Genomic DNA, 16,515 nt, shown 5'->3' on the forward strand with positions numbered 1-16,515 from the left:
AGTTCAGAACAGCTTCAGTTTTTATATGTTAAGAGATAATAAGTCTTTTTGACTGTCACATGTCTTTTTGGGCTCTCTAGAAGTGAAATTCTGTTTTTCCCTTACTAGGCAGGTTTCCGGGCCTACGAAAGATGTTTTTGCTCCCTTTTTGGCCAGAAAATTATAATTAATTACAATATTAATGAAAAAGTATTGAAACGGAATTGCATATTCTTAAGATCATTTACTCACTCATATAACTGTATGCCTTATACTCTAAAATCTAAATGTTAATTAATGTTTTTATTGTCTTTTTTCCTGTGTTAATGCTAAAAATCTATGACTCCATGTTTGCAATTAAAATAAAACTTAACATTAATATTTAAATGTGAAATTTCCTTTCTAAATAAATATTATATATATTTATATTTATATATATATTTTCGTGTTCTTATATGTGCGCTCTGTGTTAAAATTTGATTTAATAAAAAAAATTATAAATTTTATAACTACGCGATATAATTAATCTATATTGAAAACTCTACATCACGTGTACGTATATATATGTATATATAAATATATATAAACAAATGATTTCGAACTGTTCGTGCACGATGCGTTTGAAACTGTCTACAACCACACAAACTATAACTAAATATATAAACGAAAATCTGAAAAATATGCCAAAAACGATATTAAACAGATTTTCAAAAAAAAGGTAATTTTTCTCCCGAAATCCTTGAATCCTTTAAATAAGTCGCTTACCTTCAGTTCTGGTTTGTTTTAGATTTTATGTAGTTTTTGCTTAAATGTTCTAAATTTTGTGTGAAAATTATGTTGAGAGCAAGTTTTTTCAAATAATTAATTATAACATATTAAATAAAAATTAATTAAATTAAATTTGCATGCTAAATAAAATTTAATTTCGATTGGTGCAAAAATTGTTTGCTTAGATTTAATATTTTGTGTAATGTCCTTAGAAGCCTTTAGTTTTAGAATTGCAAGAATTGGGTACCTATAGAAAATAACTGAATTAATTATATATGAAACCTTTTTAAACATTTAAATTATTTTTTATTATTTAATCTTTTTATGAAATATGAGTACATTAAATGAAACTTTTAAGGAATTGGTGGAACCCAAATGTTTTAAAAAGGTTTCACTTAGTAATATTTTTCCTAATTAATTTTTTTTTCAAAAGTTCTCCAAGTCTTATATATCAAGAAGAGAATTAACTCATTTCAAAACATATTCAAATCTAGGAAGTCGGTGAAGAATCGAAACTAGCACGTAGCATTGAACGTGTCCGCGATTTAATACGAAAAAAACGTCTTGAACGTAAGGAACGCAAGGAGCGAAAATATGCATCAAAGTTTCAGCAAATTGTTATAGAAGCCCAACAACAAGCCTCGACATTGGCCATCGAAAAGCCAACCCTGATATCAGAAACCAAGTTCCATAGACTAAGTTATCAGGTAAGAATATTTAATAAAAAAATAACTAATTTTGGTTATTGTAAGCCATAATTCTTAACCCAAGGAATCTATGAATCGTCCAGTATCGGGATCTGACTTTGGTTACCAAATTCCATTAAAGGATGGTTTACAGACAATCGCTGATGGCGTTGAATATGAAAATGATTTTCAGCAAGAGTTACAACAGCATTTACAGCCAATACACTTGCCACCGCAACAACAATTGGAGCAGCAATTCCAATTTCAGCAACAACAAATAATTGTGCCAGCTTATGAGGGCAATATTTCAAGCTCCTGCCAATTAGACAATAACAGTCATAATGACTATAATACACTATATCCTCAAGCAGAACGAAAATTATTACATCAGGTGTCTTCCGGTTTTGGCACTCAACATTATGATTCACGCGATGATCCCACATATACTGAATCCATAGAGTTACGGTTGATGGGACAGTATAACTCAACAGATACAGATCCTTACCCTAATGATCATCGCAGTGGGTCTTTTGTCAGAGGAGATTCATTGCAAGATAGTTCATCACGTCGCTATTATAGCGAAGAGCATGATGAAGCTTATCTGCAGTACCAAAAATCTTTACTAACTAGATCACCAAGTTATCGCAAGTCTCTTGACCGTTTGTCTCAATCAAGTGATCAATCACAACGGTCGCTAATACCCTCGCGTAGTCTTAAGTCTGATGATGATTTACATTTGCATGTACATAGACATTCGAGCGGTTTGTCGTTAAATACAATTTCTATAGAGCACGAAGAACTTTTATCCCAACAGGGCAACCTACGCGATGAACTGCTAAATTGTGAACAGAGAGAATTATTTCAGTTCCTTCAGGAAGATATAGACAATAGTAATAACTATTTTAGTGACACTGTTGGTTATGGCTCAGCAATATTAGAAGCTGATACAGATTCACTCATTGTTGATTGTAAAAAGGAGGATAGAAAACCGTCAACTAGTAGCATTAAATCAAATTTAAGTTACTTATCCAACTCTCTTATTCAACAGTTTGAATCTCGTCGTAATGGTAGTGTTCATTCGGGCAATGGTAATGGTTATGAACGAACTGAAAAAGTGCCATTAGTAGAGCACTCTGAGTTTGACAATATAATTCAAAGTTTTGAAAAGGAACTAGAAGAGATCAAAAGGTCCACAACTTCTTTAGAGCGACGTCTTTCGACATTGTCAGAACCTTCCCCAATTGCTGATGAAGCGAATAAGGCCATACTGGATCACATCGCAATTATAACTGGATCTTCCGAACGTACAGCAGCAGATGAAGTTGTTAATTCATTAAACCCTTATGACAGTTACGATATATCGACAGTACCTCGACGTCCTCATCCTATTCTGTCCAGTGTTGATAGAAACTCAATTAAAATAAAGCGACGTAGCCTTGAAAAGCAACGTAAAATTGATGATGATTTTAGTATATCAAATGAGATACGTAAAATCTGTGATCAAATGCATGCACCTTTTGTGACAATGGAAGCAATGGCTGTAGCTGCTACAGCAACTGCTGCAATTGGGACACAATCGCCGTTTCAACGTCGAAAAAATGAACTATTCAGTGCTCAATTCGATCGTTTTAAATGTCTTTCCTTAATCGAACCTGTAGAAGAAGTACCTGAAGAAGATAAACCAATATCAACGTTACGTATGGAATCTGAAAAACTGCCACGCAAATACTTGACCATTGATGCACTAAAAACAGATAGTCTTTCATTGAAAAGCACAAACTCCTATGAAAATTTACTCATACAAAAGCAATTAAGTCGTGCATCGCAAAATGGATCACTACCATCAACTACGCATGTACCGCCGACACCACCCGTTTCATTAAAATCTACAATAGAACCACCAAGTTTAGTACAAATATCATCGCTTAAAGCGACTCCCCCTCTTGCATCTCTTACCGAACATCAGCAACACTATCATGCTACCAAAATTGAAACCACAACACCGATCCTCCCAAGGGCTGCAGGCGGTAATTTAAATGTTAAAAAAATCGCGGAGCATCCACAATCGAAACTAGACAAAGCCGCTTCCTTTCAATCAACTCGCACCGAATCTCATAGCTCGGGTGCGGCCGACACAAGTTCGGCTCTGGCACACAATATCTCCAGCAACAGAAATGGTGCTGGAACGGAGGCTAATAAGTCGCAGAAATCAACATTTTCACGGCTGACTGAAAAGCCATGGCATTGTTTGGTCTCCTACGTAGACGATCTCACTGTAGGTGGGAGACGTAACTCGCAGGGAGCATACAATGATCCAATGCAATATCCAAGTTTTGGTCACACTAAGCCGCCGAAAGTGCCAGAAGATTGTTTCCCTCAGAAGTGTTACGATCAGTAAGTAAACATTTTTCATTAAAAAAAATAACATTTCATTTAAAAGTAAATACTTGTATACGTATTGCAATAATTTAATTTTTTAATAATAATAATAATTATGATTTTGTTAATATACGAGAATGAATGAATAAATATAAATCATTTAAATATTGTTTAAAAACCTTTAGCTTTTACTTTCGCTGTCCATGGTTCATATCTTGTATGGGCACTAAGACTGCTGCGCGGTGGACACGCGTAAGGACGGCTGTCTTAACGGTTGTCGATACTCCAGCCTTTGAGTGGTTTGTCTTGGTACTGATCTTCGCATCAAGCATAACGCTCTGCTTTGAGGATATATACTTAGACAGTAACAAGTCGCTGAAGCGCATACTTTACTGGACAAATTTGTCTTTTTGTCTAATATTCGTAATTGAAATGGTGCTAAAATGGTTAGCTCTGGGGTTTTCGAAATATTTTACAAGTTTTTGGACATTGCTGGACTTTATCATAGTTTTCGTAAGTAACTAACTACTTTTTACTTTTTACTCTCTTCGTGCTTTAAACGTGCTTTCCTTCTATTCCATTTTAAGGTATCAGTGCTTTCGTTATTAATCGAAGAAAATGAAAACCTCAAAGTATTACGATCTTTACGTACCCTAAGAGCTTTGCGCCCTCTAAGAGCAATATCGAGGTAAGTCAATCCGTACACCAACTATATACTCTCATAACTTGTGTCGTATTTTTACAAGATGTAACTTTTTCCATGGAATGTGTTGTTTATGTTTACAAATAAATTTTTGAAATATCTTCTTGTGCAAGCATTATTTTTTCAGACAATTTTCTATTTACTATTTACTCTGAACCTTCTCTTTGCTCGCTTGGAAAAGAATCCTACTTTACGTATTTTAATTAATGTATTTATTATATACCATATATAAAATATTTAGGAAGTATTTAATACAATTCCATCTTCTTTAAGAATTTCGAATAGAAATAACAGCACTTTGGATTTGTTCATAATCGAACATTTCCGTAAGAAATTTCTTTCGTGCGAGGCGTTTCATCCTGTAGATGTCCTTTAAAAACTTATATACGAATTTTTAAAAAAATTTTATTATTAAAATAAAAAAATATTTTTTGAGTTGCGAATGGAACAATATATAATTGAAAAAAAATTGTGAGAGAAGAGTTTTCTTTTTAAATCTGGAACATTGACAGTATTATCTATTAGTGATTTTGTAGTAGTAGTGCCAAAGTGAAGTAAAGCTCTGCAGCGGAAGATCGTTGGTTTAAATTTTTGGTTGCAAACACAGAGCAATTCGTTACTTTTTGCTTTCCAAAACATTTTAGATTTATTTTATTTATCTATTGAATTCCTCTATAGATGCACGAAGTATTATAAGTAGTAGTAAGAAATATTATGAGAAAATTTTGGACGATGAATACACCATATATACAAACTAGCTGAAGATATTAGATGCTTTAGACCGAACTTCATAATTAATATAGTTTTATTACATTGTACATATTTTATATAAATCAATATGTACATATATATTACATATATGGTTTGGTATATATTTTTGAAAAATTTTTACAAATTTCACACTGCATGTTTTAAATTTAAATAGTTTAAATTAACTATTTACGCACTCATATTTTGAAATGAAATTTAACTCTTCTTAAACGAAAAGTATAATTTATAGTTCTTAGTGATTATTATATGATGTATTGTAAACAATAAGCTTTATTTCAACAAAACTAACTTAAGTAACTCCAGTAATATAGCTAATTAATAGCTTAGCTATGTTGAAAACGATGGTGTACTAAGGATAGTACGAATTTTTACTTAAGCTTTTTGTGCTAATAATGATTATCGAATGTTTAAAGACTGGTTACTTGTTGCGATTAGAGACTCCATAACTGTTTGGACTTTGTTGGGCACCGATTAATAAGCAGTAAAAATAAAAAATTATTAGTACCAATTCAAAAATTTATCAATATCGTCATATGATCTGGTAAGGTTAAGTTAGGTTAAGTGCCAGCCTACCGCACCAAAGCTCACTTAAACAGAAATAAAAGCCCGGTGTAATACAACACTGTCTATACCATCCTAATGGTGGAAGTTTGAAGCATCTAACGCGTGAATGTGCCACTTTGAGTATGTGCGATTCCACCATTTAAGTCAATGAGAACCTGATAAATCTATAAACTTAATCTTAACCTTAGTTTTGAAGAATGACTGTCAAGTTAATAAAAATAAGGAGACCAAAGATTTAATTCTTTTCACAGGCAAATATTACTTTCTTATGTGGCCATTACAACCCGTTACCCGGTTTCAGCCTGACGCAGCATGCCTTCCAGGCTCCTCTGCTACATGCACGCTTTCTTCACTCTCGTATACCAAGGTCGGTTAGTGCTCTCTCAACTTGATCTCTCCACCGGAGACACAGTCTACTTCTACGCCATCCTTCTCAAACTTCTGCTTTAAATACCTTTTTCGCTGGAGCATCTTCATCCATTCTCACGACATGACTAAGCCAGCTAAGCCGCAGGATATTAATTCGCTCTTACAAAGAACTTTTCTCTCGAACATTCCCAGTGCTGCTTCATCATTCTGTAATAACGTCCGTATGACAAAGGCAAATATAGGCATTAAGAAATAAGGTGAATTAGGTAAATTTAATAAGGTAAATTAAATGCCGTCTTATTGCATTCTTTCTTAATACACAATGGCCTGTCAACACAGATATCGTAGTACTGAGGTGGTTCCACTTTAATTGAAGCAGATGAGTGATGTTAATTTTGGACTAGGCAAGTCTTGTGATCTAACAAGAATATTCATATACTCAGGCTTTCAGCTTTCATTGCCACGTCCAGGTATTTACGTTTAATTTCCAGTAAATCCGCTGCAAAGGAGATACCATTATCCCACAAGATGCCGGAGATGACTCTGTCTCCTGAGATATTCATATAAGTTGGAGAGTGAGAATTTTAGACAACTCGTTGAGTTGCTCGGTATTCTCGAACTACTAAACAAATGGTTTTAACGCCTACCAAAGATTAATTAAAGCGATTTAGGAATTATTTTTAGAACTTAAGACCCAATTTATTAAAACAGGTTTAACAGCCGCCTTAGATGTTTAGGTTGGCTTCGTTAGTGTAAATTTCAATCATGTTGGAGAAAACCAAATCCCAGACGTTAAGTCTGATTTCTACTAACTTGTAATTTTACCAGAAGCCTGCACGGTTGATTGCTTTAAAGTAACGTGAAGCTCTACTTTCCGTTGTGGAGTAAAAATCTTCAGTAGTTTCCAGATACCAGTTGATACACTTAAAAAAATATTTCTAAGCTGTTCCCTATATGTTGAAATTTTATCACAATCCCTTGTTTTTTTATTCACCCATTTTATTGATTCATTTTTTAGGTGTTGAACTTTATAATTAATTGATAGAACGAATATATGCGATATCTGGATTATGCAAAGATTATTTATGCTTTATTAATTTTTGTGTATCAAATATGAATAATGAAGTAGAAAATGTTCTTTGTGCGGAAAGTTCAATATATCTTTCGAAGCTTTCATTTAATTTGAAACTTCTCTATGGAAATTAAAGGTCTTGTTTTAATTATTTGTAAACTAGTGTAATCTTTCCAAACTTGTACAAAAATGCTCTCGTACGTCACTTCATAACAAATACTAAACTCTCAGTAAAACCCGAAAAACTTTCAATTTGTCGTTCCAACTGAATCAACTGTAGTTTATAAAATTTAAAATTTGTTAATTTCTTTCTATAAAACAGTGCTAATGAAACTAATATGATCATAACGAAAGATATTCGATATATTTTTGTGAAAACTTGTTTTAATTTTCTTCGCACCAGAAACTCTGAATTGATGTGGTTTATTTAACAAACGACTATATTCGTATATAGACACTACAGAATTCATTTTCAATATTGACTGAGATACAAGGTGTCGACTGTATTTCTTTATGGAAAGCCCTTTAGTTCTAAAAAACTCGAAAAATCGGATTATTTTATCAAGTAATAGATTTAAAAAAAAAATTTAGTATAAGGTGTATGATGTCGCTACATAGTAACCGAAAAAACTGCAACTGGGTTATTGCACTCGGCATGAAACATGTTTATGAGAGTATATGAGATATACTCATATACTTTGTACTCGGAAATATAACCCACAATGATATGACGTACTTAAGTCTGTATGAAGCACCCAGAATTTCAAACGACTGTTTTATGTGCTTTTTACAAATCTATGCTTTCTTATTTTAAAGTAATTAAATAATAAGCAAAACTATAATCAATCAATTCTTGTGTTCGTGTCGTAACCTACCTGAGGTCATTCACATTGTTGAAAAATTAATACTCAACAAACAATATTCGTTGGTAGCCTTCCTAGATATCTAGAAAAGCTTCAATAATGTTTTCAAGAGATTTATCAATAACTTACTTGCCATAATAGATTCACAGAAAAGCTTCAGAGAATGGGTAGTCTCAATTTTGAAAACAAGGACAAACGTTTAGTCAAAGTTCAGCGGTATAACTCCAACAAAGCAGGTTAGCAGAGCCATATTACAGGATTAATTTGGGGGGAGTAGGTTATTTTACCATTATTACGACTGAAAATCCTGTTATCTATCTCAAGCACCACCTCAGATTATTAGGTACTTAAATTATGTTACCTATTTTTTGTTTTCTTCAGAATGTACTTGTATAGATGGTTGTATATATCATTCAGAGGCATTAGATCTTTCCCTATTTGGTTTTAACACTCGCATTTTAGCAAAATTGTCAACCATTTCATTTCCCACTGTGCCTTTATGGGTACAAACCCAACATACACACAGCTCCGATCTATGGGTTAATCTGTTTTGCATTGCTAAACATTTTTGGAGAAAGGCCAGGTGAATAGATTATTTTTACTGCCTACAAAAAGTTTGTTGTGTATTTATTTTAGTTGTTTCTTCTTAATAAACAAATTGTGCAGTTTTTCTAAAAACAAATACGTCTATTCCAACTTAAAACATACTATAATCTTCGGTAATCCTATACGTGTACCTTAAGCCCAGATGTTAACATAGACAAGAGTTGTTTTTAAAACCTAATTCGATTAATATTGTCAAGTTGTGTTCCAGGCATCATAATAAATATTAGCTTTAACGTTAAAACCCCTTGAATATCTAACCTTGGGGATGTACTATGTGTATTTATGGACTGATGTTCATTTGAGCTGTTTTGTCTTATTTTTAACTCAGATATTATATCATACCTTCTTACTTAGTGATCAAGCACTTAGTCATCAAGTTTTAGATAAACCCTAGGTGTTTATTCATTATAGATAGTGGGAAAATTGTATTTCAGGTTCTGTATTATTGAATTTTATAGTAAATTGCTTATAAATAAAAGAATTATTTACTAAAATATGTAAAATTTATATGTTTATAATTATAACTTAAATTTAAACTTATTTTATAGCTTGTGTTTTTGTATATTGCATGCTAATTCCCTAAAATATTCCCAATTATTTATTTCTTCTCTAACACACTGCTTATTAAACTATTTAACTATAATACATTATCCTGTAATTTGATTAAAGTTTTTAATTGTTCAACTCCACAATATCCTTGCAAATTAATAGTACTAACAATAGCGTATCGAAATCCCCTGACTATGTGCATATTTTATTTTATTTCTATTCCAGGTGGCAAGGAATGCGAATTGTAGTAAATGCTCTCATGTATGCAATACCGTCAATTTTCAATGTGCTTTTAGTTTGTTTAGTTTTTTGGTTAATATTTTCCATAATGGGTGTGCAATTTTTTGGTGGTAAATTTTTTAAATGTCTCGACACTGATGGTGAACTGCTGCCCATAACGGTTAGTAATGACTCCAATGTACCATAGTCACATTGTGACCAAATATTTAAAGCTTAAGAATTTTTGCCTTTATACTTGTATTGTATAAAGTGTATTAACATACGTATATAACTAAATATCTTATTTTATTTGTTAAAGTCACTGATATTAATAGATCTTTTGAAATATTGCTACATATAGGAAGTTAATGATAAATGGGATTGCATTAAGCGGAATTACTCGTGGATCAACTCGAAAATCACTTTCGATCATGTTGGCATGGGTTACTTGGCTTTGTTGCAGGTAGCGACTTTCGAGGGCTGGATGGAGGTAATGGCCGATGCTGTGGATGCCCGGGGTGTTGATTTGCAGCCTCAACGGGAGGCAAATTTATATGCCTACATTTACTTTGTAATTTTTATAGTGTGTGGTTCATTCTTCACATTGAATCTATTTATTGGAGTTATCATTGATAACTTTAATATGCTAAAGAAAAAGGTAAGTCGTCCGTGGGTCCTGAACAAAAAACAGGTTTGCTTTAAATACATATTCAACAGAAAATAACAAAATAAGAAAATTCGTTAACAAAAGGTCATAATATCTATTTAATTAATTAATTAAATCAATGTTTTAATTAAATTAATTGTTCATGAATTTGAAAAATTTATTTCATGTATTAAAAATGCAAAGATTAAAAATTTTCTAAGTGTACAAAAGTAGTCACACATTTTAATATAAAATTTGTTATTATTATTCATGTTTATCTAAATGTATATATTTATCTCTTCATCATTTCAAACACAGTATGAAGGAGGAGTGTTGGAAATGTTTCTCACCGAATCTCAAAAACACTATTACACAGCGATGAAAAAGTTGGGACGAAAAAAACCACAGAAAGTCATTAAGCGACCCATAAATCATTTTTTAGCTATGTTTTATGATTTATCAAATTCGAGAAGGTAACCGAACGCTAAAAATATGATTTGAGCCCTAATTTATTCATTTTTATTTTATTTTTTAAATCTTATAAAACTATCTTTTTTTTTATTCTATGCATATGTTTATTGTTTATAGTTTATTATTGCTTCCAATGCTTATTTTAAAAAATTAAATTATGTTTTTTGGTTCAACTATACTATGTATTAATAAATTATATATATATTACGTTTAACCCCAGAAATATTTTAAAAACCGCTCATAATCTTTCAAAGTGGTTTTCTTCATAAGATTAAGCTATAGTGCATAGATAAGAACTTTTCTTTAAAAGATTATCTTTTTGCCATGCAACATGTTCGATTGTTAATGATTTGGTGATAAAATTGTTTAAACACTTTACTTCTCCTCGTTGCGAGATCGGCAAGGTGTTTACTTCTTTATAGATTTCTCTGTATAAAAACAGGACCTATAAAGAATGTACTAGCCAAAGTTTTTTATTATATATGTTAAGTAGAATTGAAATAGATGTTTTTATCACCAACAATAAATACAAACTTGAAACGATCACTAAAACTCACATAGGTGTTCCAGAACAGATTACACTATTCTATAATCTTTCAAAACTATTTCTTTATATATTCGTACAAGTCATTAAGAACAATATCTTCTTTGCTATGCATGGAGCAAATCTAACTCTTCTACTCTCTATAACTTTCATTAAAAGAAGCTAACAATATTTTAATATATACAGATCTGTTAATACGAGTATATTAAATAGCAAAGAAAGCAATGAGAATATTCTCCGATAAAATCATTTTATTTTCAAATACTTATGATAACGACTAAATCAGTAGTTTACTCAAAGATCAATGATTCAAATATAATACATATGTTATTCAATAGAACTGCGCCAATCTCGATTTATAAAAATTGGGTTCAATTCGAATTACTGAGACATTCAAATTGTTGGAATCATATTAAAAATATTTGGGAATTGGAAAAACTGAACAAAAATCCACTGCTAATTAATTTATTATTAGATTATATATATTATAGAGTATATAAACAAATAGCAAACAAAACATATAGGCGAATAATACATAGACGCATGTATGTACATAACCAATAAATGTGATTTGTTTCCTATACTATAGGAGGAAACATGTTCATAACATGTGGACCGGACTAACGAATTAATGATCAATCAGAACGACAAAGCAGTAAATGCATAATATGCATTTCCGAATTGCCAGAGATTGTTCTACCGGAAATCAATTATGCTATTGTAGTTTTGTGTTATCATTATTATTATTAGTGACTTCTTAATCATTTACAACTTAAGATCAATTATGCTTCTATTACGCCCAAAATCTTTAAAATAACGAGAAGATTTTATCATTCTCTCCTAATTGTAGTTTCTCATGTTATTTACATTCGATATCTTTTTCGTGTTACTAGTGGCAACGATTTTGTTAATAAAATATCGTTGACAGTATTTTCCGCCAATGAAGCCATTAGTGCTCATTAGTGGTACCACTAGGCCGTCATTATCTTGTCTTATTCTTACAATGTCAGATATTCTTTTACATCTATTGATAAAAGTTTACAGTTTGTGTGTAATTCAAGTCATTTCTAGACCCTATAGACGCAAAGATTAAACATTTTTTTTTGTCGTTTTAAGATGAAGTCCATTTGAAAGATAAAAGTTTAAGCAGTACGGGTACGCGACGCTTAAAATGCTTAATTAGTTATTCATTGTTCAGAGACTTGGGTTATAGTACTCTACGAAGGAGATAAGGATTCTGCAAGCAAAAATCATATAAAAAACTAAAAAGTTAATGTGGAATTGGAATAATATTGGTAGGGTTTGAGATAGAGATAAATAAATAAAATACAAGATAAGAAGGATGTAGAAACAAGTAAATAGAGATATTGATCCTAACATATTTATATAAACCTTGCTATATTAATACGACCACTGCAAACCAGTGCATTAAGAAAATGGAGCAAGTAGACTACGATATTTAATGTATAGTTTAGGTATAAATCATGAAAAAAGTAGCATTATACAGATCTCTCTCGGAATTTTGTTTTGCAGAACGAATGTTAGAAATATGATTGAGTTTTATTGTTTTCCAAAAAATAAAGAATAAAGGATATTCTATCGATTTAATCATACTGATATCGTTATTTTCGAGAATATAAAGAATTTGTCCACAGATCCAGTTTTATATCAATAATATAGCGCTATAAAGGAAAAATTTCTAAAAGAAAGTTGTCATATATATGGTTTCCGAAAGTATTTTTGGCTTCTTTTGTAAACTTCAACATTTGATAATACATCTTAAGAATATAAATCACTGAATAAATATTGTAAATATGTTACTGAGATGTATTAGATATTACTTAAACACCTGAGTTCTGTTTGATGTTGCAAATTTTTTTTTATTATCAAAAGTTTTTTATTTCTGCTCTCGTTAGTGTATTATATTTATTCAATTATATTTTAATGCCGAGAATTAATTAATAGCTTTAATAAATTTTTTGTTAAGTATTTGCTAATGCCATTTAAATTGAATATATTTGTCTTTACAAATGTTGTAATCTCTTGAACTTCTTACTTGTAATTCCCCATCCAACAACAAAATATCTACACATTTTATGAACAAATATACTATCTACAACTACAACAACAACAACCACCACCACCACCACTCAAACAAATATAGATTCGAAATAGCTATATTTGTACTGATTTTTTTAAATATGTTAACCATGGGTATCGAGCACTACAATCAGCCGCATGCGGTTTTTTTTATACTCGAAGTAAGCAATGCATTTTTTACCACCGTCTTTGGTTTGGGTAAGTCTATTACACTCCACCTAATATTATTGTTTCGTGACTTTATAATTAATAAAAAAAATTTATGTGCATCTAAACAGAGGCAATTGTGAAAATAATTGGACTACGTTATCATTATTTCACTGTGCCATGGAATGTGTTTGACTTTTTGCTTGTTTTGGCCTCCATTTTTGGCATACTAATGGAAGACATAATGATCGATTTACCCATAAGTCCCACTTTGCTACGCGTAGTCCGTGTGTTTCGCATCGGTCGAATACTGCGGTTGATAAAAGCAGCCAAGGGTATTCGAAAACTGCTCTTTGCGTTAGTAGTATCACTGCCAGCATTATTTAACATCGGTGCGTTATTGGGGCTTATTACATTCATATATGCAATTCTGGGCATGTCACTCTTTGGGCATGTTAAACTCCAAGGCGCGCTTGATGATATGGTTAATTTTCAAACGTTTGGGCGAAGTATGCAACTGTTATTTCGTCTAATGACATCGGCTGGTTGGAATGATGTATTAGAATCCCTGATGATACAACCACCAGACTGCGACCCTCTCTACAATAGACAGATTAATGGCGATTGCGGCCATCCGCTGCTGGCAATTACTTATTTTACCAGCTTCATCATAATTAGTTATATGATTGTTATTAATATGTACATCGCAATTATTTTGGAGAACTTTAATCAGGCACATCAAGAAGAAGAAATCGGAATAGTTGAAGATGATTTAGAAATGTTCTATATAAGATGGTCTAAGTATGTTAAACCATATTTCGGTTTATAGTCAGAAATTAAAAATAATTTTTAACTGCAGATATGATCCACATGCTTCGCAATTTATACACTTTGGACAGCTCTCTGATTTTATTGCATCTTTAGATCCACCGCTTGGTATACCAAAACCAAACTCAGTTGCATTGGTATCATTCAATTTAGCCATTTCAAAGGGTAATAGAATTCACTGCCTTGATATATTACACGCCTTAGTCAAGCATGTGCTAGGACATGTAGAAGAAACTGACAATTTCAAGCAACTACAGGAACAAATGGATGTTAAATTTAAGAAACAATTTCCTACACGTAAAGAACTCGAGATAGTGTCTTCTACACGCATTTGGAAGCGTCAAGAAAAAGCGGCCAAAACTATACAAACCGCTTGGAAAGATTACTTAAGGTATATAGCTTTTAAAATTTCAATATTTTATTTCTAAAAAAAATAATTTAAAAATAATTGTCTATACTTCAGAAGGAAAAAGGAGAAAGAGCGTTCTAATTCTGGAGATAGTGTTACACAGACTTCTAGTCCGGGTGGATGGCAAGCGAAACTGTCAGCACTTAACTTTTTTCATCTACAGGTAAGAATTAATAATAATAATAATAACACGAGGGTGTTTGCTTAGTCAATGATAACAGAAGGAACTAGTTGAATTTTAGTTCCTTTTAAATTTATTTTTCGATATAGTCTACTTTAAGCGCTACATACATCATTATCAATAAAATTCTTCAAAACCTCCAAAATAGTGTTAAGTTGCAAAGAAAAAAAATGTTCATTTTATCATGCTCCGTTATGTAAAATTATATTATTTCATTCTATTTATTCGGTTTAGAAATTTTTATTATGGCTGAAAGAGTATTTTATAAATAAGATATTAATTAATTATCTTTACAGGTCAGTCGTCGCGGTACTCAGTGTTCTAGTCGGGCCTCCTCACGTAAATCGTCTCGAGCATCTGATGCCTCTGACATAAGTGAACTTGCTGGTCCATGGTTAAATCTACCCTTAATGCTTGTATCTGGTGCTGATGACGTTGTCAAAGATATCAAGCAACAGAGTGAAGAGCTTGGCAAGCGGTATACATTTTTTAAAAATCCTAAATTTATTTTTTTTGATTTTTTTTGAAATCCGATATATTGCAATTTTTGGCGAATCGATTTCAATTATAATCTTTTGTTTTGACGAAGATTCTTTTCCATTAGTCCTATTTTTAGAATATCCTCTTGTCTATCTCTTACCTACGAGTCATTGCTCGCAGATATGGTATCATCGGTTTTACGAAGTGGTTCACAAACAAGCGATTTAAATATAATGAACAATTTTAAAGAATACACAAGAGGTAATTACGGGCAGTGGGCGGTCAATGTTAATAAATTTGTAATATTTTAAATATAATATTTAATTGAAGTAGGTTCTATTACAAGGTTACATACAAATTAGTTCATATATTAAGCAAATATTTTACTCTATACTCTTCTGTAAGAAATTCTATTCATTCATTCTATAGTAATTGGTTGTTACTCGTACTTAGAATACACAATATATATACCATATATACCTATATAGTATTTTATATACTAGCATTATTGTACCGTTTTGTGCATACTATCGAGTTAACTAAAACTATGAAATTAATTGCAAATAATATCTTTTAGTGCTTAGTAAATAATTTATGTAAATTAAAAAAAGTTAACTTTCTGATTTGATTTGCAAACGATTGTTTTGATCAACAAACTTCATATTTCGCATTATATTATGTATAGTATAGTATCTTTCATGTTCTAGAACTGCTTGTAGCACTAAACAGTATTCTTCATCTTCTATTCACTTCATCAAATCATTGTAAGACACTCTTAACTTTAACTTTAATTCAAGCCAAAAATTTATTGTCCACAGTAAACATAAGTAGTTGTGTCAGTCATCGTTGAATCAATTTAATTCAGAAATATATATAAACCAAGACCTTTAAAATGTTAATGCAAAACTTAAACGATTTTTAAAAAATTACTTATGTTTTAATAAAATTAATAATTAAGTCTAAAGTTAGAAACACAATATTTTTCAAATAAAAATTTAAGAACATAACAACATATATTAAAACATATCATCTGATTGAACATAATAGCAAAAATGGAATATAAGTACCATGCTCCAACTTAAAAGGAAGTTTTCTTTAAATGTTGGTTGTTCGGTTACGAAATGGGAGAAATAATTTCAAATATGTATACTATCTTTCCGGTGTGGTATATAACGAATAAT

The 16,515-nt window shown here is 31.4% G+C and overlaps 1 protein-coding gene across 1 annotated transcript in view; it reads left to right on the forward strand.

The window, feature by feature from the left end:
- The first annotated feature begins 1,078 nt into the window (after nt 1-1,078).
- The window catches only part of LOC119675107 (sodium channel protein 60E-like), a 15,814-nt gene continuing 377 nt past the window's right edge, over nt 1,079-16,515 (forward strand). The window contains exons 1-13 of the mRNA XM_038086294.1: nt 1,079-1,135; nt 1,242-1,454; nt 1,519-3,827; nt 3,998-4,325; nt 4,400-4,500; nt 9,535-9,709; nt 9,890-10,186; nt 10,493-10,647; nt 13,354-13,487; nt 13,568-14,237; nt 14,296-14,655; nt 14,728-14,836; nt 15,151-15,332. Of these exons, the coding sequence (XP_037942222.1) occupies nt 1,079-1,135; nt 1,242-1,454; nt 1,519-3,827; nt 3,998-4,325; nt 4,400-4,500; nt 9,535-9,709; nt 9,890-10,186; nt 10,493-10,647; nt 13,354-13,487; nt 13,568-14,237; nt 14,296-14,655; nt 14,728-14,836; nt 15,151-15,332 (5,090 nt within the window). The remainder of the gene's footprint in view (nt 1,136-1,241; nt 1,455-1,518; nt 3,828-3,997; nt 4,326-4,399; nt 4,501-9,534; nt 9,710-9,889; nt 10,187-10,492; nt 10,648-13,353; nt 13,488-13,567; nt 14,238-14,295; nt 14,656-14,727; nt 14,837-15,150; nt 15,333-16,515) is intronic.

This window comes from Teleopsis dalmanni, chromosome 2 (genome assembly GCF_002237135.1).
Source record: "Teleopsis dalmanni isolate 2A chromosome 2, ASM223713v2, whole genome shotgun sequence".
NCBI lineage: Eukaryota > Metazoa > Arthropoda > Insecta > Diptera > Diopsidae > Teleopsis > Teleopsis dalmanni.